Source organism: Cherax quadricarinatus, chromosome 60 (genome assembly GCF_038502225.1).
Source record: "Cherax quadricarinatus isolate ZL_2023a chromosome 60, ASM3850222v1, whole genome shotgun sequence".
Lineage (NCBI taxonomy): Eukaryota > Metazoa > Arthropoda > Malacostraca > Decapoda > Parastacidae > Cherax > Cherax quadricarinatus.
This window is the reverse complement of record NC_091351.1, coordinates 8,435,418-8,458,159: the sequence shown is the minus strand read 5'-3', so window position 1 is coordinate 8,458,159 and position 22,742 is coordinate 8,435,418. Positions and strand designations below refer to the sequence as shown.

At 43.2% G+C, this 22,742-nt stretch overlaps 1 protein-coding gene across 6 annotated transcripts in view; it reads right to left on the bottom strand.

Moving 5' to 3' along the window:
• Positions 1-1,901: 1,901 nt before the first annotated feature.
• Positions 1,902-22,742, bottom strand: part of dati (datilografo) — a 1,344,633-nt gene continuing 1,323,792 nt past the window's right edge. For 4 of the 6 annotated variants that reach the window (XM_053784634.2, XM_070097911.1, XM_053784638.2 and 1 more), the window contains 4 exons: positions 18,497-18,681; positions 16,415-16,544; positions 16,009-16,176; positions 1,902-8,408 (listed from right to left, as the gene is read on the bottom strand). In XM_053784634.2, the coding sequence (XP_053640609.1) occupies positions 7,441-8,408; positions 16,009-16,176; positions 16,415-16,544; positions 18,497-18,681 (1,451 nt within the window). In that variant the 3' untranslated portion in view covers positions 1,902-7,440. Of the gene's footprint in view, positions 8,409-16,008; positions 16,177-16,414; positions 16,545-16,590; positions 16,721-18,496; positions 18,682-22,742 lie in introns of all 6 variants that reach the window. The other 2 variants (XM_053784635.2, XM_053784636.2) reach the window with 1 other exon arrangement.

The window sequence follows — 22,742 nt, the reverse complement described above, 5'->3', positions numbered from 1 at the left end:
GGATCAAGAGCCCATCACCAGCACCTGGACCTTGTAATCAACAACCAGGTTGTTATAAATAACATAAAGGCACAATACCGTGACTGGAACGATACACAAATAACCCGCACATAAAAGAGAGAAGCTTACGACGACGTTTCGGTCCGACTTGGACCATTGACAAAGTCACACTGTGACTCGTCGACGAGTCACTCAGGTAGCAACTCACCTCTCCCCTGACAAGTATAATTTCTATAACAGGGTTTAAAGAACTTTGAGAGATTATATAGATACCTGAGTAAGCTTCCTGGACACACAGGACACGTCGGAATCTAGACGTTGACATCACTGAACAACACCGTCAGGTAGAAGTTGGTAAACTTATTGACGATGTGAGGGTCGTTTACGTAGTGGTTAACCTGCTCACCACCAGTCAAGAATATTTTAATCACTAGAGATAAAAGTAAAAACTCTCGGTGTGTTTGGACACACATACACTGGCGTAAATATCCAGAGAAATTTGCATTCTGGTGTGTATAATCTGTGGGTCAGGAACGTCCTCACCCCACAAGGTCTACGGCTCAAATGACAGTGAATATTATTGGAATCTGACTATCATTAAAGTAGGGAAGTTAAATACTTCAGCAAATGGCATTTTAGACACTTCCTCAAAAGTTAATACATTTTAAGGAAATTAGCTCCATAGACCTGGCTCCCAGATTTAATGCTAACTAACTGATAGTCATAATATAAGTGTAGTCTCATTAGAATTAGCTCAGGTCAATGGTTTCCAGAACATTTTGTTATTATTTTGACAAAGTGCTATTGTGGATAAAAAACCCCTCAATATTTTTTTTTCCTGTACCTGAATATTATACATTTTTGGATTAAAATTGTTGGGAGTCTAAAAAAAATAACGGTTTGTGGGGAGAGACAGCCATTACAACGTCGTTTGTTTACACGTCACCTGTTTACCACAGTAATACTGTAACCCCTTAAACGGGGTTTTAAGAAAGCTCTCAGTGTATATACACTGAGTATACACTGTGTATATACACAGGATATGTACACTGAGAGGTATACACCTCTCAGTGTACATATCCTGTCGTTATTGTAAACGACATACAAACTTAATTATATACACGGGTATGGCCAAGCCGCAGCTCAACAGCCGCATGCGGTTTGCGCATCCACTGAGGCTTTACGAGACAATATCGAGATCAGAAAGTAACCCTAAATACTGTCTCACCAGCTGTGATAAATGCACAAACCAGCTGTACCGAGCCATGGTCTAAGTCAACTTGCATTTGTAATCCTTTCATATATAACCTTATCTGAAAAAGCAGGTTGACCCTCACCCCTTTTCAATATATATATATATATATATATATATATATATATATATATATATATATATATATATATATATATATATTATATATATAAATATATATATATTTTATATATATAATATATATATATATATATATATATATATATATATATATATATATATATATATATATATATATATATATATAGGGAGGTACCACCTCTAGAACTGTCCTAGGGACTCTCATACATATATATATATATATATATATATATATATATATATATATATATATATATATATATATATATATATATATTGCAAAATACCTTGTACATGTACTCGTAGAAAAGTACTCACAGTTCTGAGAAGTTCATTTATGAGAGATGTGAGAAATTATGCAGAAGGTTCAAGAGAAAACTTCCATGTGGACTTGCCACTTATTAAAGAAGCGGTAAATTCGCATGGATGAGAGAGTGAGAGTGAGAGTGAGAGAGAGAGAGAGAGAGAGAGAGAGAGAGAGAGAGAGAGAGAGAGAGAGAGAGAGAGAGAGAGAGAGAGAGTAGAGGGTAAGGAGACACAGCTGTCATCCGGTTGGACAAGTGTTTTATTTACTGTATTTATCTACACATTCAGTACCACGGGCCAAGGTTAAGATAGCGCCGTTTAGGGAAGCTTGGTAAGGTACATAATAATCACAATTATAATAATTTTTCCTAAAAAATAGTAACAATAACACAAATAATAATAATAATAATAATAATAATAATAATAATAATAATAATAATAATAATTTAATATTAATAGTAATTTTTTAAGCAGGTATGTTGAACTAGGAGCCGGAGTGTACAGTATGGTCCCCGACTCTGTGTTCGACACCTGGTGGTCCTGCTTGCCTAAACTCACACGGCCTAGCTTTACCCTTGAACCAAGTTACCTCAAACCAGCATCACAAGTTTATTCCCATGAACGAACATGGGCTTGGTTCAGAGTTTGACAAATTTTTTTCCCCACACTACATCTAACACATGAACATTTGTAACTACACAGTAGGACAAGAAACGGAACAAAACCATTGAAGCATCAGCAAGGTGAAACATGCACTGGGAGGATTGTTCCATGATCTCAGCTCTACATCTCCTGGCCTCACTCCTACACACACACTCACAGACACACACAACACACACACACACACACACATCTGGCATGGCTCAGTTCACTCGTTGATAACAGTGCATCATCCTGACATTGATGATAGGCACCGAGTCAATGGGTGTGCAGCAGGACCTTAAAAAACAAGGTTGGGGCTGCGGGGGTGAGCAGGCCCGAAAGTATTGTACATCAGCTGACTGCAGCACTACCCACAATGTACCCGACCTTTAATAATTTATAAAGACAACATGACAACAACAGTCTATTGAACGCTACTTATTGATAATTCATACGATAGTACAAAGAAGATGGCTGGGACGTCTGCATTATTATGTCTTTTAGACTATTTTAAAATGTACATTTAACTCGTATTTGGCCATTTTGATGGACACTGATTCGTTTAACGACCTGGCGAGGTCGTAAGTCGAGCCCAACAGTCCGCTTGCGCTCAGGCGCGCTGCAGACTAACGGCGTGTCCGTGTGGAAGACTGCGGGTGTGCAACGGGTGGGTGCGGCCTCAGGGGTGGGCCAGGCTGCGGCTGCGGCAGTGGCTACGTGAGGTATATGGGCAAGGCAACTTCGGTGCGCTCCGCCCAAGAGGAGGCGCGACAACTTACGGTCCCCTGAGGCCGCCCCGTCTGTCCTGCTACCTGCAGTTTTGATACCTGTTCCTGGTGAGGGAGTCGGCGAGGAGCAGCTCTTAGTGGCCACACCACCACAGTCGCCACCCTGGCCGTCACTATTATGCTTACGTGGCCAGCCGCGCTGCTGACGTCTTCTCTGAAGATCACATTCGGGGCACAAGCGACTTGGGGAGGGAGCCAGGGGGAGGTAACGGGGCACATAGGGGAGGTCGGTGTGCCCCCGAGTGTAGTGGCGGGGCACGGAGAAGCAAGGAGGGCCCCCGTACGTGGCGGCGGGGCAGAGGGCGGGACTTCACCTGTTGGGTGGCGGGGCTCCCCGCTACTGAGGCAGCTGGGTGAGCCGGGTCATCTAATATCGGATATGTTGGTGTTAACGCATGCTGAGTGGCACATGGAGGAACTTGGGGAAGGGGGGATAAAAAACGCTGATGTAACCGGAAATTAACGAAAATCAAACTTCCAGGGACATTGGTGAGCCAAATAAACTGGAAACGTCAGTAACTTTGTAAACAGTGTGGCGGAGAGCTCCTCGGTATGCCCCGAGGAAAAAAGGGAGAGGCAGATATCCATGTGGATCCCCTGATAACGGGGAGGGTACTGTGGGTAAGCAGGTCTCTGGTCCACGTCACGGAGTAAGGATCTACGTACTCTAACATAATCTTTTGCTTTTTTTTTTCCACGTAAGACCCGATACTACTTTCCCCAGGTAGCCGCGTCCAACCTTACCCGGGGTCTTAGAACCCCTCAATACAAAAATTAAACCTTTGGGAACTCGGCTACCCAGTCCACATGAATGACCCGAGAATGTATATATATTTATATAAATATCTGTATAATTGCTTTGTAAGATGAACTCAGTGGATAGAAGTCGTTTTGGATAAGCACGAACACAAATAGTCGAAGTTTTACCTCAATGCTATTTAGTTGATACAACCAAGAAACCAAAGAATAATGCGTTCTAAATGCTTCAAACGACAAGTTTATGATTAGGAAAATTCACTAGGAACTTGTATTATCCTTTGTGTTTAATATTCCTGATACCGGTGGATCTGTCGGCAGACTATGGAACTTCGAACGAGGCGTAGCGGTGGTGGTGGGGAGGGGTTGTGGTGGTGGGGAGGGGTTGTGGTAGTGGTGGGGGTTGCTGAGGTGGGGGTGGTAGCGGTGAGCGGTGGTGGAGGGAGGTAGTTTGGCTTGAAGGAGGGTTGGTTGTGGTAGGGGGTTGTAAGGGACTGTTGTGGTAGTGAAGGGGAGGATGGGCGTGTTGGGGAGGATGGGCGTGTTGGGGAGGATGAAAGTGGTGGCGGGGGAGGAAGGAAGTGGTGGCGGGGGGGGGGTGGCAGTGGTTGCGGGGAGGGTGGTAGCGGAGGCGGGGAGAATGGAAGCGGTGGTGGCAGAAATGGTGCTGGTAGCGTTGGTAGTGGTGGTAGTGGTGGTAGTGGTGGTAGTAGTGGTGGTGGTGGTGGTGGTGGTAGTAGTAGTAGTAGTGATAATGGTAGTGGTGGTGGTGGCAGTAGGGAAAAGTGGCAAGGCAGTATGTTATTGGTGGTGGTGGTGGGTAGGTTTGCAGTGGCAGGGAGGGGAGAAAGGTAGTAATGGTGAGAATGGTGGTAATTTTGGTGGTGGGGGTAGTGGTGGTAGCGGTGGCGGCAGTGGTGGCGGCAGTGGTGGTGGTGGTAGTGGTGGTGGTGGTAGTGGTGGTGGTTGTGGTGGTGATAATGGTGGTGGGAAAACTGAAAATGGTGGTCCAAAGACTTCTTGAATTCTCGGGAAAATAAAAAAAAAAAACAGTTCTGGACAATAATCAACAACTCAAACATATATATATTTTTCAAATTTTGCACCAGTAGTGACAGCAACAAATGATGATAATGATAATAATGATGATGATGGGTAGTGATGATGAAATAATCGCAAAAGATAATAAAAACGGATCAAATGGCAATGTTTTTCTCAGAGGAAGAAAACATGCACGATATTTTTATCTTTTTTATGTAAAATACAAATTCAAAAAATGCTTATTCTGTCATAACAATTAAAAGAAAAAAAGGAAATAACAACATAACAGCTCATACGGGACAAAAACAATCTTAACTCTTACATAAACTCGCAGACAAATAAAAATTGTTTTTGTCCTCTAAATTGCAATTTTTCGTAGAATCTATGGCCTTATTTAGTACCTTAGGCGACACGGATCTGTGTTTAATTTGCATAAAAGACCAAAAGACATGAAATAAAACCGCAGAACTATAGACCTGACATTAGGTATGGCAAAGGAATATAAAATTTTAATATTTGACGTCAGGGGTAAAATCAAACCACCAGAAAAGGATACGACTCAAGTATGATTAACCAATTACAAAAAATAGACACAGTGGGGAAGTAAATTCCAGGTAAAAGAAAAGGCTGGGGTTCAAGCTAAGAAAAAGGCTAGGACTTAGGAAAAAGGCGAGCACTTGGGGAAAAAGGCGAGGACTTAGGAAAAAGGCGAGGACTTAGGAAAAGGGATAGGCGAGGGTGGATTTCAGAGGTTCACTTGGGGAAGGGTCGAGTTAAGGGTTAGGATGAGGATGAGGAATGGGACTGTTGGTAGTTAGAACTAGATTTACACTAATCTTAGTAAAGGATCTAGAAAAGTTATGGTTCCGGATCTATTGCTACGGTCTATGTAGTAGAAGTAGTAGTAATAGTAGTAGTGGTAACAGTCGTAGTAGTAGTAGTAGTGGTAGTGTACAAACATTAATTGATTCTAGGACTAATGGTGGTGGGAACAGTAGCAGCATTTAACGGTAAACTCTGATTGCAGGAACAGTCAACAGTCAATCGGTGTGATCAGGAAGCTTTGAAGGCTAAAATTACAAAAATCTCCACGAGGCTATAAAAAATCCTACTATTCAATCTGTACATCACTGAAGTTTATGGCTAAGAGTACCAGAATCATTATTTCTATGCTATATTGTCTAAATCTAAGGTGGCGCTTGGAGAGCGACCCATCTCTTGCCTTCAAAGCTACTTGAGGGGACATGTACACTTACTACCATATTGCGCAGATGAATCATAATCAGAAAATTAGACACTTAAAATGTGGAACTGTATAAACATATTTCTTTTAATAATTACACACGCGTAGGTACGATCCGTATGATCTAAGGTCAATATACATATTTAACAATGACGGTACCTTTGGAGTCTTGTAATGTCAGTAAAGCAGTACCACACCTGCTCGGCTCTGAAACTTTAACAGACTCTGATTTTTTATTTTCCGAAAGTGAGCAATTAACATCTGAAAACTTGAAACTATGTAATGGTCCACACACTATCACTCTTCGAAGACCTTGTTATCGTATGAGCAGGAGATGAACGTGTCTTCAGACATGAGTGGGATGAAGGATTCCAGCAAAATTATGCAGGCGTCATGTGGTGGAGGGAAAGTGGACGTCATTCTCACATTTTTTTATAATAAGTTAATAAGGTAATCAGAGCTTGTTCTGCTGCCCCAGCCGCAAGTAGTGAGCTCGAGTCACTGTGAGCGCCGGGGAAGGCCACATCTGGCCTCAGGAAAATGGCCATGTAATGGGTCTCTTGTTAGATATCCGGGACGCAGTACTGAAGCCGGCGGCTCACTGGTCACGGGAGGCAGTCATACCCCGCTCACAATTCGAGAGGTTCGTTATTTTCACAAAGATCTTGTTTGATTGTATGCTTGCATTAGGACCTTTTAACATTTTTCTACACTCGGCTGTGCAAAGCTTAACATGCACCGAAAATGGCGCCGTATTATGCATTAAAATGTATAAAGATAATATTTATTACAGGTACACAATGACTGCAATCAAGTCAAGCCATGGAAGCAATATGAAGGTATTGTATACAGCAGCGCCTGCCCTGTTAAAACACCCCAACACCTCACCTTTTCTGTAGGTATCGAGTGTCACACACCGCTGGTCCCTAAAATTGCACTTAAAGAAACTGTGAGGAACTGTCGGGAGGGTGACTTTTGGAGCTTGTGGGAGTTAAGGGCCTCGGTGGCTGGCAGGGCTGGAGGCTTAGGATTGCCCCCTGCCCAACCCAGGTCCTCTACGCTCAGTCACCCCGTGTAACAACAACAACTCAAGGAACTAACACAGAGAAGTGATCATTAAATTAATACATAGCTCCTGCAAGGAACCATTTCATTTTATCACAGCTAAAAATACGACACAACAGAACAAAGGTGGAACCGAGGCGATGTGACAGACAGACACACAGTCATGACACGTTCACCGGAGGACTAGTACGGGTGAGTGGCGGCGGGGGGTGTTGCTCCCAGGCTGGGGGCAGGCTGGTGTAAGTTCAGGCGCTCTGCTGCTGAGGTTGGTGTTGGGGGGGCGCCAGAGGGAACCCCAGGGGGCCGGGCAGGGAGGTAGCCAGGGCTCGAGGGTCACCGTGGAGTCGCAAGGCTTGTTCCATTCGCATCTCCTGTAGACGGATGGAGTCTGAGAGGTCCCCTCCCTGATGCTGCGGGGAGGGGCGCCCTTCGTGGTTCACCAGCCGGAGGGCCGCCTCGGCCTGGGCACTCCGGAGGGCAGACTCCATCCCACCCATTCGTGGGTCACGCATATCACGCATGTCGGGCTGAGGAGATCCCATGGGCTCTGGAGCCTGGTGAGATTGCTGCTGCTGCTGCTGTTGTTGTTGCTGCTGCTGTTGCTGCTGCTGTTGCTGCTGTTGTTGTTGCTGCTGCTGTGTGGGTGGGGGTTGCACTGGTTGGCCGTGAGGATTGGAGAGTGAACGGATGGCTTCGGCTTGCGAAGCCATTACGGAACGGATCGTCTCAGCCTGCGAGGTGAGTGTTGATTTGACCAGTTCCGCCTGACTCTGGCTGATCATGGCGCGCATGTTGTCGGTGGGCTGCGGGCGCATCTGGTTCATAACGTCGTGGTGGCTGGTGATGGAACGCAGCGCGTCGGAGGGCGACGGCATGCGACCCAATCCGCTCTCCAGCTTTTCCGCTGGAGTCGACATGCGCGAAGAGGCGTCACTCTGAGTGGACGGCGAGGCAGCCATGGACATGGGCGCTGCTTGGTGTTGGGCATGGTGCTGCATCTGGTGTGGCATTCCCATACCCATTCCCATGCCCATTCCCATGCCCATGCCCATGCCCATACCCATATGGTTGCCGCCACCCTGAAGACCAACTTGAGCAAGGCCAAGGATGCTCTCTCGCTCGCGTCGCTCCGCAGCGGCCCGGGAGAGAACGTACTGCGCCGCGAACTGGTGCTTAGGATCCATGCGCATGTGCTCCATGTGGTTCAATAGACCTGCAATACAACCAAACATTAGTATCCTTGGTTAGTTAATGGGGTTTAAAACCTATCGACTACACAAGAGTCAATAAGGTTGCACATAGCTTATTCGCCACCAGTATATAATAATTTAATCATTCAGTAAAAGGGATTAAAGCAAATTCAAGTTATATATACACCTGGAGGCATGCACCTCTCGGTGTATATGCTCCTGTCTGGTATCCTTACAAGATCATGCATCTATGATATTACTGGTATTGTACCGACAAGTATGTTAATAAGAAACAAAATGATAATTGAGACGTCTGGGCAACATTTAGGACTCTTTATTCTGGAAACGTTTCGCCAGTCATTGTCTTCTTCTGTCCAATACATAGAAGAACGGTGGAAGATGAGGAGTTTAAGGTAATGAGCAGAATGCACTGGAGAAGAAGCAGAGAAGACACAGAAGGAAGACTCCCTGAGCTTTCCCAGCGTTTGGGACTCGGCCCGAACGCTGGGGTGTGGCCCCAAAAGGATCCTGTAATGCTTGCTGTCTTTGAACCTCAGGACAATAATAATCGGAAAGACAATCTGGACGCCTGAGAATGAGACAAGAGTCACTATTACCCAGAATCCAATGATATTCACGGTAATGTAAGGTTACTTAAAGAAATATTACATAGTACCTAAGAGGACGCTTATTACCTTGTAACCAAGAAAACGCTTGTTATTTTGTAACCAGGAGGACGCTTGCTACTTTGTAACTAAGAGGACGCTTACTACTTTGTAACCAAGAGGACACTTGTTACTTTGTAACCAAGAGGACACTTGTTACTTTGTAACCAAGAGGACACTTGCTACTTTGTAACCAAGAGGACACTTACTACTTTGTAACCAAGAAAACACTTACTACTTTGTAACCAAGAGGACACTTACTACTTTGTAAGCAGGAGGACACTTGCTACTTTGTAAACAAATTGACAATAGTAGTCATGGGTAAAAACCTGGTATATAATGCAGACAACCTGTGGTTATCAGCACAATACCAGATACTTAGGAAATTTACAAAGGAAACACCTCGGTTCTGGGATCTTATTCTCAAAAACGTTTCAGTCTTAAGACGGAAATGTTTCCATTAAAACGTCCTAAGTGCTTGTTCATGGGTTTGAGGAGTCTTGTAAAAAGGCTAAGTTGATGCGCTCTTTGGGGTTTATCGCTCTCCAGGACTAAGGAAGCTCTCTTTAGTAAATACAGAAATGGTTATAATTATAACTTTAACTTTTAAAGGGGGTGGAGGGGTAAGCCAGAGGAAGGCCTCGGTCAGATGACCAAAAGTTCCAGTGGAGGGTCATCATATGACTAAGACCTGCGTCAGGAAACACTTGTTCTGTTTCTTGACAAACCTAACCTAACCTAACCTAACCTGTTTGCCTCATCACTGTGGAGGTCACCAGTTCGAGTTGAACACAATTCCTGTTCCACCACATTATTCAGTCATTTGACTGTTGAAAACATGAAATATTTTCGAGGCTTTAAATATTGACTGTAATGCGAATACAATGGTCCCTCGCTTTTCGTAGTTCTCGGCAAACGTAAATTTCGCCAATCATAGGGGTATTTTCGTTTAAACATGGACTCGCTTTTCATAGGTTGACTCGTGAATCGTAGTTCGTCTGGGACACGTACCCACGACGTGAGCCGTGGTGGCAGCCAGTCTGGCATTGTTTACCAGTGAGCGAAAGTCCCCTCACGTGCTCCAGCGAAATATTTCATAATATTCCATTTATTTTAGTGCTTGCAAGTACTAAATAACTACCATGGCTCCAAAGAAAGCTCCTAGTGTCAAGCCTGTGGTAAAGAAGGTGAGAAATGCGATTGAAAATTGTGGCCAGATTGTGTCGACAAGAGGGATTTTGAAGAGTTTGGGACTGACCCTGATGAGCCTATGTCTGTTGTAAAATCAATTGTGGCACTGGGGAGTTCCATGGGCTTGGATGTGAGTTTGGAGGATGTGGAAGAATTGGTGGAAGACCACAACGAAGAGTTCACCACTGAGGAGCTGCAAGAGCTTCAGCAGGAAGAGCAACAGATCGCAGCTCAGAATCTTGCTGCAGAGGAGGAGGAAGAGAGATGGAAGAAGGTGCCTTCTTCAGAAATTAAAGAGATTTTTACTATGTGGGGTAAGATAGAAAGCTTTATGGAGAAACATCACCCTAACAACGTTGTTGCAAGCCATGTTGGCAACATGTACAGTGACAAAGTCTTGGGCCATTCTAGGGAAGTGTTAAAGAGATGCCAGAAACAGAGCTCTCTCCACAGTTAATTTGCGAGACAGGACTCCAGTGACTCTCAAGGTGGTCCTAGTGGCATTAATAAACAGAGAAGACAAGCAACCCCAGAAAAGCAATTGGTTCCTGAGGTGTTGCTGGAAGGGGATTCCCCTTCCAAACTATAAACAATCCACTCTCCTCCTCCAGTCTCCCATTCACTAAGAAGAATCTCCAATAAAGGTAAGTGTTATGCTGTTAATGTTTCATCATTTTCCATTGTATTGTTTATGTACTACATGTATACTTCATGTAAAAAAAAATTTTTGTTTTAATACTTCTGGGTGTCAGGAACGGATTAATTGTATTTACATTATTTCTTATGGGGAAAATTGATTCGTAAATTGTAAATTTCGTTTCTAGTAGCTTCTCCAGGAACGGATTAATTACGAAAAACGAGGGACCACTGTAACAGTAATTCCAATGTTATTAGTAACTGTAACAATAACAGTGATTGTAATAACAATTGTAATAATTATAACAATCTTCTTAAACAGAATATCATCAGTTTGGTTAAAATATATAATTGAAATTTTGCTGTTGTTATTATTATTGAAAAACAACGCTGGTTTAAAATATTAGGCACTGACCACTCAAAATAAAACATGCCATATTATTTTTTTGGATTATCTTTAATCCAGTATTCACAATTCGATGCCACAGTAAATCGTTAACAATTACTACAGCACAGTAGTGTCTAGAGTAGTTGGAACAGGAGTAAATTTTGTGATTTATCTCATTTGTCTTAGTCTCTGGTTTAATTAATGTAGTTTGGGTTCTTTTCACTTCAAAAGAGTTTACTACCGACTTTTGGCAACCATCTAACTGTGGTGTTAGCCTGCGACTCTCGTCAGTGCTTCAACTGCTGTTGTTCTGTAAGGCTGTTCCTGCAAGCGTGCTCCATGAGTGAATGTGGTTTTTCCAAATTCTCCCCTTCAGTTCATGATTACTGTTGAAATTCATGATGGATGTTACATCTAGGAAGCGTGCAAGTATTGTAGCTTTCAGAAAACATGCTAATTTGAGTATCAGACAGATCGTAGAAAATTTAAGCCTAGCAAAGTCAACTGTTGGTCGGATTCTGAAGAGAGCTAATGACACTGGTGATGAAGAAAATGCAAAGAAAACACCTCACAATGACAAAACTGTTATAAGAAATAATGAGAATTCCAAGAAAATCATCAAAGATCTACAGAGAGATCTGGCTCCTTGAAGTTAGCAAAACTGCCAGATAGCCGGTAAAAAAAATTATTGACTGCTGCTATGAAGAAAAAATGGCTGCGGTGGGCACTCGATCATAAGGGATGGACGACAGATAAATGGAGAAAATTTATATTTTCAAATGAGGCGTATTTTGAAGTACATGGGTACAGATCAGTGGTAGTGAGACGGAACAAAGGCGAACCTCTTCTTCATGGACACATTCAACAAGCGCCAAAACACCTACCTAAGATTTTGGGGGGAGTTTTACTGCTAAAGGCCCTGGACGGCTTGTTATTGTTGAGGGAACCATGAACGGTGACAAATACAAGGTAATTCTGGCAACTCATTTCCTGATGGAGAATCATTTTCCAGCAGGATCTTGCTCCATGCAACACTTCCAGAAAAATGCTGACATTCTTCGAGAAGAGAGTGGGCTAAGCGTTCTAAATTAACCTGGAAACTCTTCTGACCTCAACCCATTTGAGAATCTACGAGCAATAACCAAACCCAGGATCGTTTAATAGAACTGTTCAACTGTGAAGACGCTATATGCTGCTGTTATTAGGACCAGGTACCACGATGGAGAACTAGAGAAAATGTGCTCAGGACCAGGTACCACGATGGAGAACTAGAGAAAATGTGCTCAACATTGCTCGCTGCTGTTATTAGGACCAGGTACCACGATGGAGAACTAGAGAAAATGTGCTCAACATTGCTCGCTTCTGTTATTAGGACCAGGTACCACGATGGAGAACTAGAGAAAATGTGCTCAACATTGCTCGCTTCTGTTATTAGGACCAGGTACCACGATGGAGAACTAGAGAAAATGTGCTCAGGACCAGGTACCACGATGGAGAACTAGAGAAAATGTGCTCAGGACCAGGTACCACGACGGAGAACTAGAGAAAATGTGCTCAACATTGGTCGCTTCTGTTATTAGGACCAGGTACCACGATGGAGAACTAGAGAAAATGTGCTCAACATTGCTCGCTTCTGTTATTAGGACCAGGTACCACGATGGAGAACTAGAGAAAATGTGCTCAACATTGCTCGCTTCTGTTATTAGGACCAGGTACCACGATGGAGAACTAGAGAAAATGTGCTCAACATTGCTCGCTTCTATACCAAACTGTGTACCAATAATTATAAAAGCAAAGGGTAGTCATTTCTCATATTAAATCAATTATCTCTCAAATCATTGCCGTGTAAATTTTCAAACATTAATTTTCCAAATAAATGTCTTATTTCATCACTGTCCCAGGTAATATGTATTTTGAAAATGTTGAAAAACTGTATGTGGCGAACCTGGATAAAGTTTATCGTAGCTTAAGGAATTCCCTCATAGCTGGGAGGTCATAGAAAAAAAAATGTCGTTTTAGAAAGCCAGGTATATCGTCAGTAGTCAATAGTATATTGTCAATAGAATGGAGCGTCCCCGCGTCCCTACTGGCTGTTCCACCCCCCCGTCCCTACTGGCTGTTCCACCCCCCCGTCCCTACTGGCTGTTCCACTCCCTCGTCCCTACTGGCTGTTCCACACCCCCCGCGTCCCTACTGGCTGTTCCACCCTCCGTCCCTACTGGCTGTTCCACCCCCCCGTCCCTACTGGCTGTTCCACCCCCCGTCCCTACTGGCTGTTCCACCCCCTGTCCCTACTGGCTGTTCCACCCCCCCCCGTCCCTACTGGCTGTTCCACACCCCCCTTCATTTAAAATTTCTGAAGGGTTTAAGCAACATCATATTTTATTATACAATTATTGTATTATTCATTAATATGTTCTACATTTAGGAAATTATGTAAAAAAAATTTCACAAAGTTTATCGTAGCTTAAGGTATTATTATTATTATTATTATTATTATTATTATTATTATTATTATTTTTTATTATCACACTGGCCGATTCCCACCAAGGCAGTGTGGCCCGAAAAAGAAAAACTTTCACCATCATTCACTCCATCACTGTCTTGCCAGAAGGGTGCTTTACACTACAGTTTTTAAACTGCAACATTAACACCCCTCCTTCAGAGTGCAGGCACTGTACTTCCCATCTCCAGGACTCAAGTCCGGCCTGCCGGTTTCCCTGAACCCCTTCATAAATGTTACTTTGCTCACACTCCAACAGCACGTCAAGTATTAAAAACCATTTGTCTCCATTCACTCCTATCAAACACGCTCATGCATGCCTGCTGGAAGTCCAAGCCCCTCGCACACAAAACCTCCTTTACCTCCTCCCTCCAACCTTTCCTAGGCCAACCCCTACCCCGCCTTCCTTCCACTACAGACTGATACACTCTTGAAGTCACTCTGTTTCGCTCCATTCTCTCTACATGTCCGAACCACCTCAACAACCCTTTCTCAGCCCTCTGGACAACAGTTTTGGTAATCCCGCACCTCCTCCTAACTTCCAAACTACGAATTCTCTGCATTATATTCACACCACACATTGCCCTCAGACATGACATCTCCACTGCCTCCAGCCTTCTCCTCGCTGCAACATTCATCACCCACGCTTCACACCCATATAAGAGCGTTGGTAAAACTATACTCTCATACATTCCCCTCTTTGCCTCCAAGGACAAAGTTATTATTATTATTATTATTATTATATTATTATTATTATTATTATCAAAAAGAAGCGCTGAACCTACAAGGGTCATACAGCGTTTTAGAAAATCAGATATATTATCAATAGTAAAGTGATTAACAGTCGTCACAGTCGTCACAGTCTCGTGATGATTCAGAGCAGAGATTCACCGAAGGATCACTAATCTTAAAAGTGGTGATGTCGGATCAGCGACGACTGTAGTTGGATCAGCGCTGGTTGTATTTGGATCTGTGGTTACTGTAGTTGGAGCAGAGATAATCGCAGTTGGATCAGCTGTTACCGCAGCTGGATCAGTGCTTATCGTGTTCAGAAATCAAAATTTTTACCACACGCCTCGAGAAATTCAAGTTCAGAATTAAATATCGTTAACTCAGAATAAAAAGGCCCTAATTTAGCCCGTATGTTTGTAGGAAAACAAAAACACTTGTATTTTCGGACATTCACAGCCATTAGAAGACACAAGAAGAGAAGAAAAGGAGACAGAATTACAAAATAAGAATCTAGTGAAGTTGACATCAGCAAATGTTGATTTCAGAGGACATGAGAGAGATAAAGATTTGTCAGGGACAGGATCACGTAACGTCAACATATATTATTATTCATCAAAGGCCGGATTTAGGAGGCCTCTGTTAATAAATATAGTTACCACAAACAGGATACAGGTCTCTGTTAACAAATATAGTGACCACAAACAGGATACAGGTCTCTGTTAACAAATATAGTGACCACAAACAGGATACAGGTCTCTGTTAACAAATATAGTGACCACAAACAGGATACAGGTCTCTGTTAACAAATATAGTGACCACAAACAGGATACAGGTCTCTTAATAAATATAGTGACCACAAACAGGATACAGGTCTCTGCTAATAAATATAGCGACCACAAACTTGATATAGCTCTCTGTTAACAAATATAGTGACCATAGACAGGCCTCTTAAAAGGAAAATAGGTAGAAGATAGGTGGCAGTTAATAGGATTAACAACTCACAAGCACGAGACAGGTTCTGTTAATCTAATGTGACCCATCAAAAAGATACAAGTTACTGTATATACCTGGAGTGAATCAAAATAAGTTTGATTACAGAAGTCAAGTTCCTGTCAACAGTTGTGACACCCACCATTAAGAATCAGGTCACGGTATGAAGGTGTATTGACATCCCACTCCCCTCCCACCCATCCATTCCTTCCATCCAAGAGTGACTACACTCACTTCAAGACGGGATTGAGAACTATACCCGTCAGAGAAAGGGGACTGTTGTTATGGCATTCACCAGAGAAAATCGTCTGAAAGAGAAGGGAGAGTTGTTGGCCCTCTGGTAGGGCCGTGGCAAGAAACAACTGCTACAGTGTTGTCTTCTAGCAGCTGTTGACCCTATGCCAGGTAGAGTGATCGCTGGAAACTGAAGTCGAACTCTCCGTGTAACCTGATAAAGCTTTATCCAGAGCGAAACACTGTGATAAAGATTTTGTGACGGTTATCTGTGCATCACTAACCTGACTCGTGGGTAAAGACGGCGTGGCAGACGGAGCAAGGCCACATCCTGAGGGAGGAGGTGAACTGGGAGGTCTCCGGGTGGCAGGCCAGGTGTTTCCGCAAGCTGCCCTCGTTAACGTAGTGTTTTCCGCATACAGGACACGAGTGCGACGCCGTACGACGCTTAGCTGCAACAACAATACCGCGTCAACAATACCTCACTTCTAGGCTAAACACTAAATATCAATACTTTAAAATATCTGGCACAGGATTACAATACAAAATATTAACCATAAGACGATTACATTTACAGTAATATATTAAATTTCATTTACATATACATATAAATAGGTATATCAGATATATGACCATCAAGGGGATTAGTTTAAGGGTTGGAGGCCGTCTGTCCACGGAGGCCCACTTTACCTCCGACGCCTGAGGCATTGGGGTCCCTGTGTACCACCTTCATATGTTCCATAAGCTGCTCTCCACTCATGAAGTACTTGTCGCAGTGGGGGCAGTGGACGGCGCTTGGGCCACCGATGTGGATGGCGTGCTGTGTGAAGACAACAATAAACAATAGTATGAGGACGTCAACTAACCTGCCACTCCCGAGGCGTTAGGGTCCCTATGCGTATACTTCATGTGTTCCATCAGCTGCTCGCCATTCATGAACAATTTCTGGCACTGAGGACAATTGACAGCGTTGGGGCCGCCGACCAGGGCCGCGTGCTGTGGGAGAGAGACCACACGGGTGAAGCCCACTGTCCTGCCTCGTACCTCACAACACACCACCCCACACAACACACCACCCCCTCACAACACACCACCCCTCACAGCACACCTCTCACACCTACCACACAGACATCTAGGACCAAAATGCCTCACACCAACTACTTACCAAAACACTTAATAGATCAAGCTGTTTATCATAAATCCAAAACTCTCTCACTACAATAAGTATTCCTCAAGTGGCCAGATTCCATCACTCAGAGGCAGGATATCACACTCACGTCCTACCACATTAACACATTCAATGACATTATCATACTAATCATAGAAGCCAGTATAAGTAATCCAGGAATCATTCAAACCTAACACAGACGGAGCTACCACCCTCCTATTGACGAGCAACAGTTACTGGTGCGGATGGTTCTCGTCCCGAGCATCACCAGCAGCAGCACCACCACCAGCCGGTGAAGCAAATAGTCTTTACCTTGAGCACCAGCTGCAGCGCCACCAGCCGGTGGTGCAAATGGCTCTCGATCAGAGCACCAAGCTGCAGCACCACCAGTTGGTGGTGCAAATGGGTCTTCTGTAGTTGCTAGCCTCAGTAAAAAATCTGACCTCCACATAGTGGAAAGCCAAAAGCAAGTCACCTTACTGATAGGTAGTGAGGTAGGCTGGGAAGGGCGAATACAGGGTCATACGTCAACTTTCAAAAATAAACTAGCTGCTACTGTAAATAAAACATCTTATGAATAGAGGAATGAACGGGGATTCGAACTGTGGTCTTGAATGGTAGCAGGTCCATTTAATACTGAAACTATAAATAAAATATCTTTCAACTATATTAAAAAAAAAAAAAAAAAAATTTTGCTCACATTAAACTACTTAAACATCTGTCTATACGACTGATTCCCGGTTAAATATAGAATTCCTAGAGTTTTCTTATTAAATATAGGAGTTTCTAGCGTTATCTTATTTATAAACTTCTACGATATGATACATGTGATCCAGAAACTAAACTCTCTCGTGACAATAATATCAGAGTGGTCGTCCCGGCCTAATTATTAGGAACATGAAAGTTTATCGGGCGACTATAAAGACCTTAGTTAGGTTCTTTATGGCTGCCTTAAAGACAGGTGACATGAGGGAAGGTCACATTAAACAGCCATCCTCGAAATAATGACGTAGGCAATGGCCGCTTCAGCAGGTGCGGTAACATCTGTTGCAATTTAAACCTTAATCACTCTACAGTATGCCTGCTGATCTTAGCCTTTCCAAGACTGCATAGTTTGAGGTGGTAATACTATCGAGGTTTTTCCGGGTGTATAAGAGTAAGGATAAGGCTGAGGTGTATTACAGTTCACACCAGTTCCTAAGGGTTATAATCATATCCATAATTTTTAACGGGGTGGACGGGTAAGCCTCGGTTAGATCCCCTAAAACTCCCGCTGTGGGTCATCATATGACTAACACCCGCGTCAAGAAACATTTGTCCTGTTTCCTGACAAACTTTACCTTACCTAACTTAACCTAACTTAACCTAACTTAACCTAACCTAAGGAACCCAATGGTAATAAGTCACTTTGACTTTTTTTTTGGGTTATCCTATCTAATTTACACTATGATAATTGTACTTAAGTGTACCTGTACCTAAATAAACTTACCTACTTACTAAGGCTGACTACTGAGAAAGGGAAGCACTTGAATAACGCTCGTGGGGAATGAGAGGAATGAGGATAATAAGAGAAGGATGTGAAAGATGTCTCAGCTTTGTCATACCTTAGATGTGTGAGTCCTAAGGGAACTCTCGGTGGCGAAGCCTTTGCCGCAGATGTTGCAGTGGAACGGCCGGTTCTTCATGCGCTCGAGCTGCGCATCATGATTTCTCAGATGCTGCTGCAGGTTAGACAGCTGAATGAAGGCTCGCCCGCAGTCCGGAATGTGGCATTTGTAGGGTCGTTCACCTGTGTAGGAAAAACAGTAAAGTTAACCCACTGCTAGACACATACTATATTCGCCTACGTGGGAGAGCAATAAAATCATCAATGAAGATATTATGTTGAATAAAATTAATCGCCACCCGACACACTCTGAGCTGTACAATTTCATGTACGCCTATAAACAAAAGTAGTAACCTGCTATAATAATAACAGTGATAAAAATAATAATAAAGAAACGAGCATTTATTTATTATCAGCAGTTTCTTGACCAAGAGCCTGACTGATGAGGCCATCAGTCAGGAAGCCTGACCTGGGACCGGTCAGACGGAGTAATCAGTCCCTCGACCAACTCATGTAAATAAGCTGCCTCCACGAATTTCAAATAATTAATTTTTTCGCTTCCTAATTCTTTATATTTTTTTCTGTATCAGTGGTAACAGACTTTTTTTTTTTTAAAGGTAAACACAAACAATTAACTTCAACACTAAGATGCCTTCCGCATCAAACATTCCTTCTTTTGTTTCTGAATTAAATATTGATCTACTGGACATCGTTACGAGATGGCGTTACGGAGATGCAGAATTAGCTCAACAGAGAGAGAGAGAGAGAGAGAGAGAGAGAGAGAGAGAGAGAGAGAGAGAGAGAGAGAGAGAGAGAGAGAGAGAGAGAGAGAGAGAGAGAGAGAGAGAGATAATACTATCAACATAGCATTACCAGGATTAGTAGTACTAAGTAATATTTTTTAATGATGGAATATTGTTTATGACATAGAATGGGGGACAAGTTGAAGAATAAGACACATGAGAATAAGACACATGAAAATCTGACACATGAGAATAAGACACATGAAAATCTGACACATGAGAATAAGACACATGAAAATCTGACACATGAGAATAAGACACATGAAAATAAGAGACATAAGAATGGGGCACATGAGAATAAGACACATGAGAATAAGATACAGGAGAATAAGACACATGAGAATAACACACATGAGAATAAGACACATGAGAATAAGACACACAACACACATTGACTTTGTCAATGGTCCAAGTCGGACCGAAACTTCGTCGTAAGCTTCTCTCTTTTATGTGCGGGTTATTTGTGTATTGTTCCAGTCACGGTATTGTGTCTTTTTGTTATTTATTCATGAGAATAAGACACAAGAGAATAAGACACATGAGAATAAGACACAGGAGAATAAGACACAGGAGAATAAGACACATGAGAATGGGACATATAAACATCTGCTGCCGGACTTATCACTTGAAAAGTGCTTGTACTGCCTCCGGTGAGTTAATCTCTTGAACTCAACTGAAGAATCAAGTATGGGCGAAACGTTTCAGTAAGAAAGACACCCAAATGTTGCCCATGTGCCTTAATGGTGGCATATTCACTCAAAGGCCAAGTGGCACTGCCCAATTCTGTGTTAATAGTGCCATATTCAATTGCAGGGTGAGTGGCACTGCCCAGCACTGTGTTAATGGTGTCATAATCGCTCGCAGGGTGAGTGGCACTGCCCAACATTACCTTCACAGCAATATTTCACTCAGGATGAACAGCGCTGCAGAATGCTGTTATCACGTCTGTTCACTCACATTCCTCAACGAAAGGGAACATAGTTACTCTTAAAAAAAAAGACCCCAGGTAACGTGCGCGAAAAAAATAATCCAATTAACGCATAATACGACTTAGGAAATGCGTAGCAATACGAATAACGCGCAATGTAACCTAGAAACAACGCCAGCAGAAATGGATAACTGAGAAGATCAGACAGAACAGCAACGACATCTAGTATTGGGCTACGAAAGCCTATGTTTACGGTGTAGCAAGATGACGAACTTTTAAAGTGCGTATTTTTCTTATTTATACGCTTGAATCTCGACTCGTTGAGAGAGAGGGAGAGAGAGAGAGAGAGAGAGAGAGAGAGAGAGAGAGAGAGAGAGAGAGTAGGGGGTAGTAGAGACAAATATGATGTTAAAGAAGGAAAAAAACAAGGAGGTGGAAGAGGAAATGGGTGAAGAGAGGGGAGAAATGAGAAGAGGAAGGAAAGGAGGAGAAGGAAGAAGGGGGGAAGGGGGAAACGAAGAGGAGGAAGAGTAGAAAGATAGGAAAACCTAACAGGAACAGTGACGTAGGTTGACCAACACAGCGACTAAGGATTTCTGCAAACACGAAATCCAAAAACTCATTACATAGTTTAAATATTAATAGTTTCAATGTAAGGGGGGGGGGAGGGTGGAAGAGGAAGGGAGGGAGAGCGAGGGAATGAGGGGAAGGGAGAAAGGGGAAGGAATGAAGGAAGGGGGGGAACAGTGGAAGGGAGTAGGGGAGAACGGAAGTTATGGAGAGATTAAGACAGTGAAACATACAAACAAACAAGACAGTACATTACAAAACATTAACGTGAAAGTGACCATTGTGGCCACTAAACAAGGGCCACAAAGGTCCACTCACGGGCCAGGCATGAAGAAAGGGGCCACCTATACAATATGATCGTCAGCTAAGGTAATGGCTGAATCAATAGCACAGTCACCGGCCCAGACTTTTTTCCCCTCTGTTGTCCTGAGTAACACAGACCTCAGATATTCCTTTTTTCTTTTAAACTCTTCCGTCTGAGGCTTGAGAGCCTATGACGTGACCTGATTAACTCTGTCCAGCTTGCCATAGGGCTATGAGCTACTAGGAGGCCTGTTCCACAGGCCTCCAATTAGATATTTCTTATGAACAGGCCGTAGCGTGTTTTCTTAAAAGGCAAAAGGTGGCTTACGGCAGAAAATGATGATTTGAGAGTATTTTAAGGAGGAAAACTCGTTGTTCTATTGTTCTTGATAAAAGCACAGTCAGGGCTTTATCAAGTACGTTTCTTCCACAGTGGGGCTGTACCAGATACGTTTCATCCACACAGGGGGCGAAACGTCGGATAATATTTTTCCCCCCATGCTTGAAGTGTTGAAGAAAGCAACTTTCCCGCAGCGTGCGATGGTCGAGGGCGGCGCTGATTGGCGGAGTGGATTGCGCCAGGAGCCAATAGTAGAGGCAGTGGAAGAAGGCGAGTGAACTTTCAGACCCGTCCTGCCATCTAGCGGTGACCAGCGGCGCTACTAGCGACGCTTACCCTCCTGATTACTTACCTTATACGTCCGTCATAAACATTACTAACGTTGCCACTTTCCTTATGCGATCAACGTCGTTACTCACCTTATACTTTCACTATTAACATTGTTAACGTTATTAATTGCCTTATGTCCCGTAGCGCACTCAGCTCACACACACTGAGGTCCGGGGGTCGATCCCCAGTACGGGTGGAAAAATTAGACCCTACTGTCCGTTGTTCACCCATCAGTAAAATAGGTACCTGGGTGTTGGTAGACTGGTGTGGGTCGCATCCTGGGACAAAACTGACCTAATTTGCCAGACATGCTCCACATAACAAGGGACTTTCTATATAGGAGTATGTCACTGATGTTAATTATGGTCTGTATACCATATAAATGTACTTGTAAAAAAAAAAAGATTATTATTACTACCGAGCCGCGGGGGCGTCGACCCCCGAAACCCTCTCCAGGTAATAAGCATTACCAACGTTACCACTGTATACATGTATAGTATGCAAATGCATATCCTTTTTTAAAAAAAAAGAGTCCACTGCTTGCAGTATATTAATTTTCTTGGTCTTCAGCGTAAAAAGACGGCATCAAAACAAAGTTGCTTATCTACCATCTAATTGCTTGCTTGCTTGCTTGCTTGCTTGCTTGCTTGCTTGCTTCAACTATTTCAGCTTTTTACACAGAGATAACAGATTCTTGATATCATTCTCACGAATTCATGCTGAAGTGAATGCTGCGGGTGTAGAGTATTCAGAACACGTTTTTATCCGGAGAACATTTCGCTCAGTGAAACGTTGCCCTCCCCCCCATACCTCTACTTGCTGGCACTATGTCGACACCTCCAAAACTTACTTTTTTTTTAATGTTAATAACTTTTTGGTTAGATGGATAAAAAAACTCGAAATGTTGATTGATTTACGTTCTTGAAGGAAATGTTGTGGTTCTTTGAGGGAACTGGAAATGTTGTGGTTC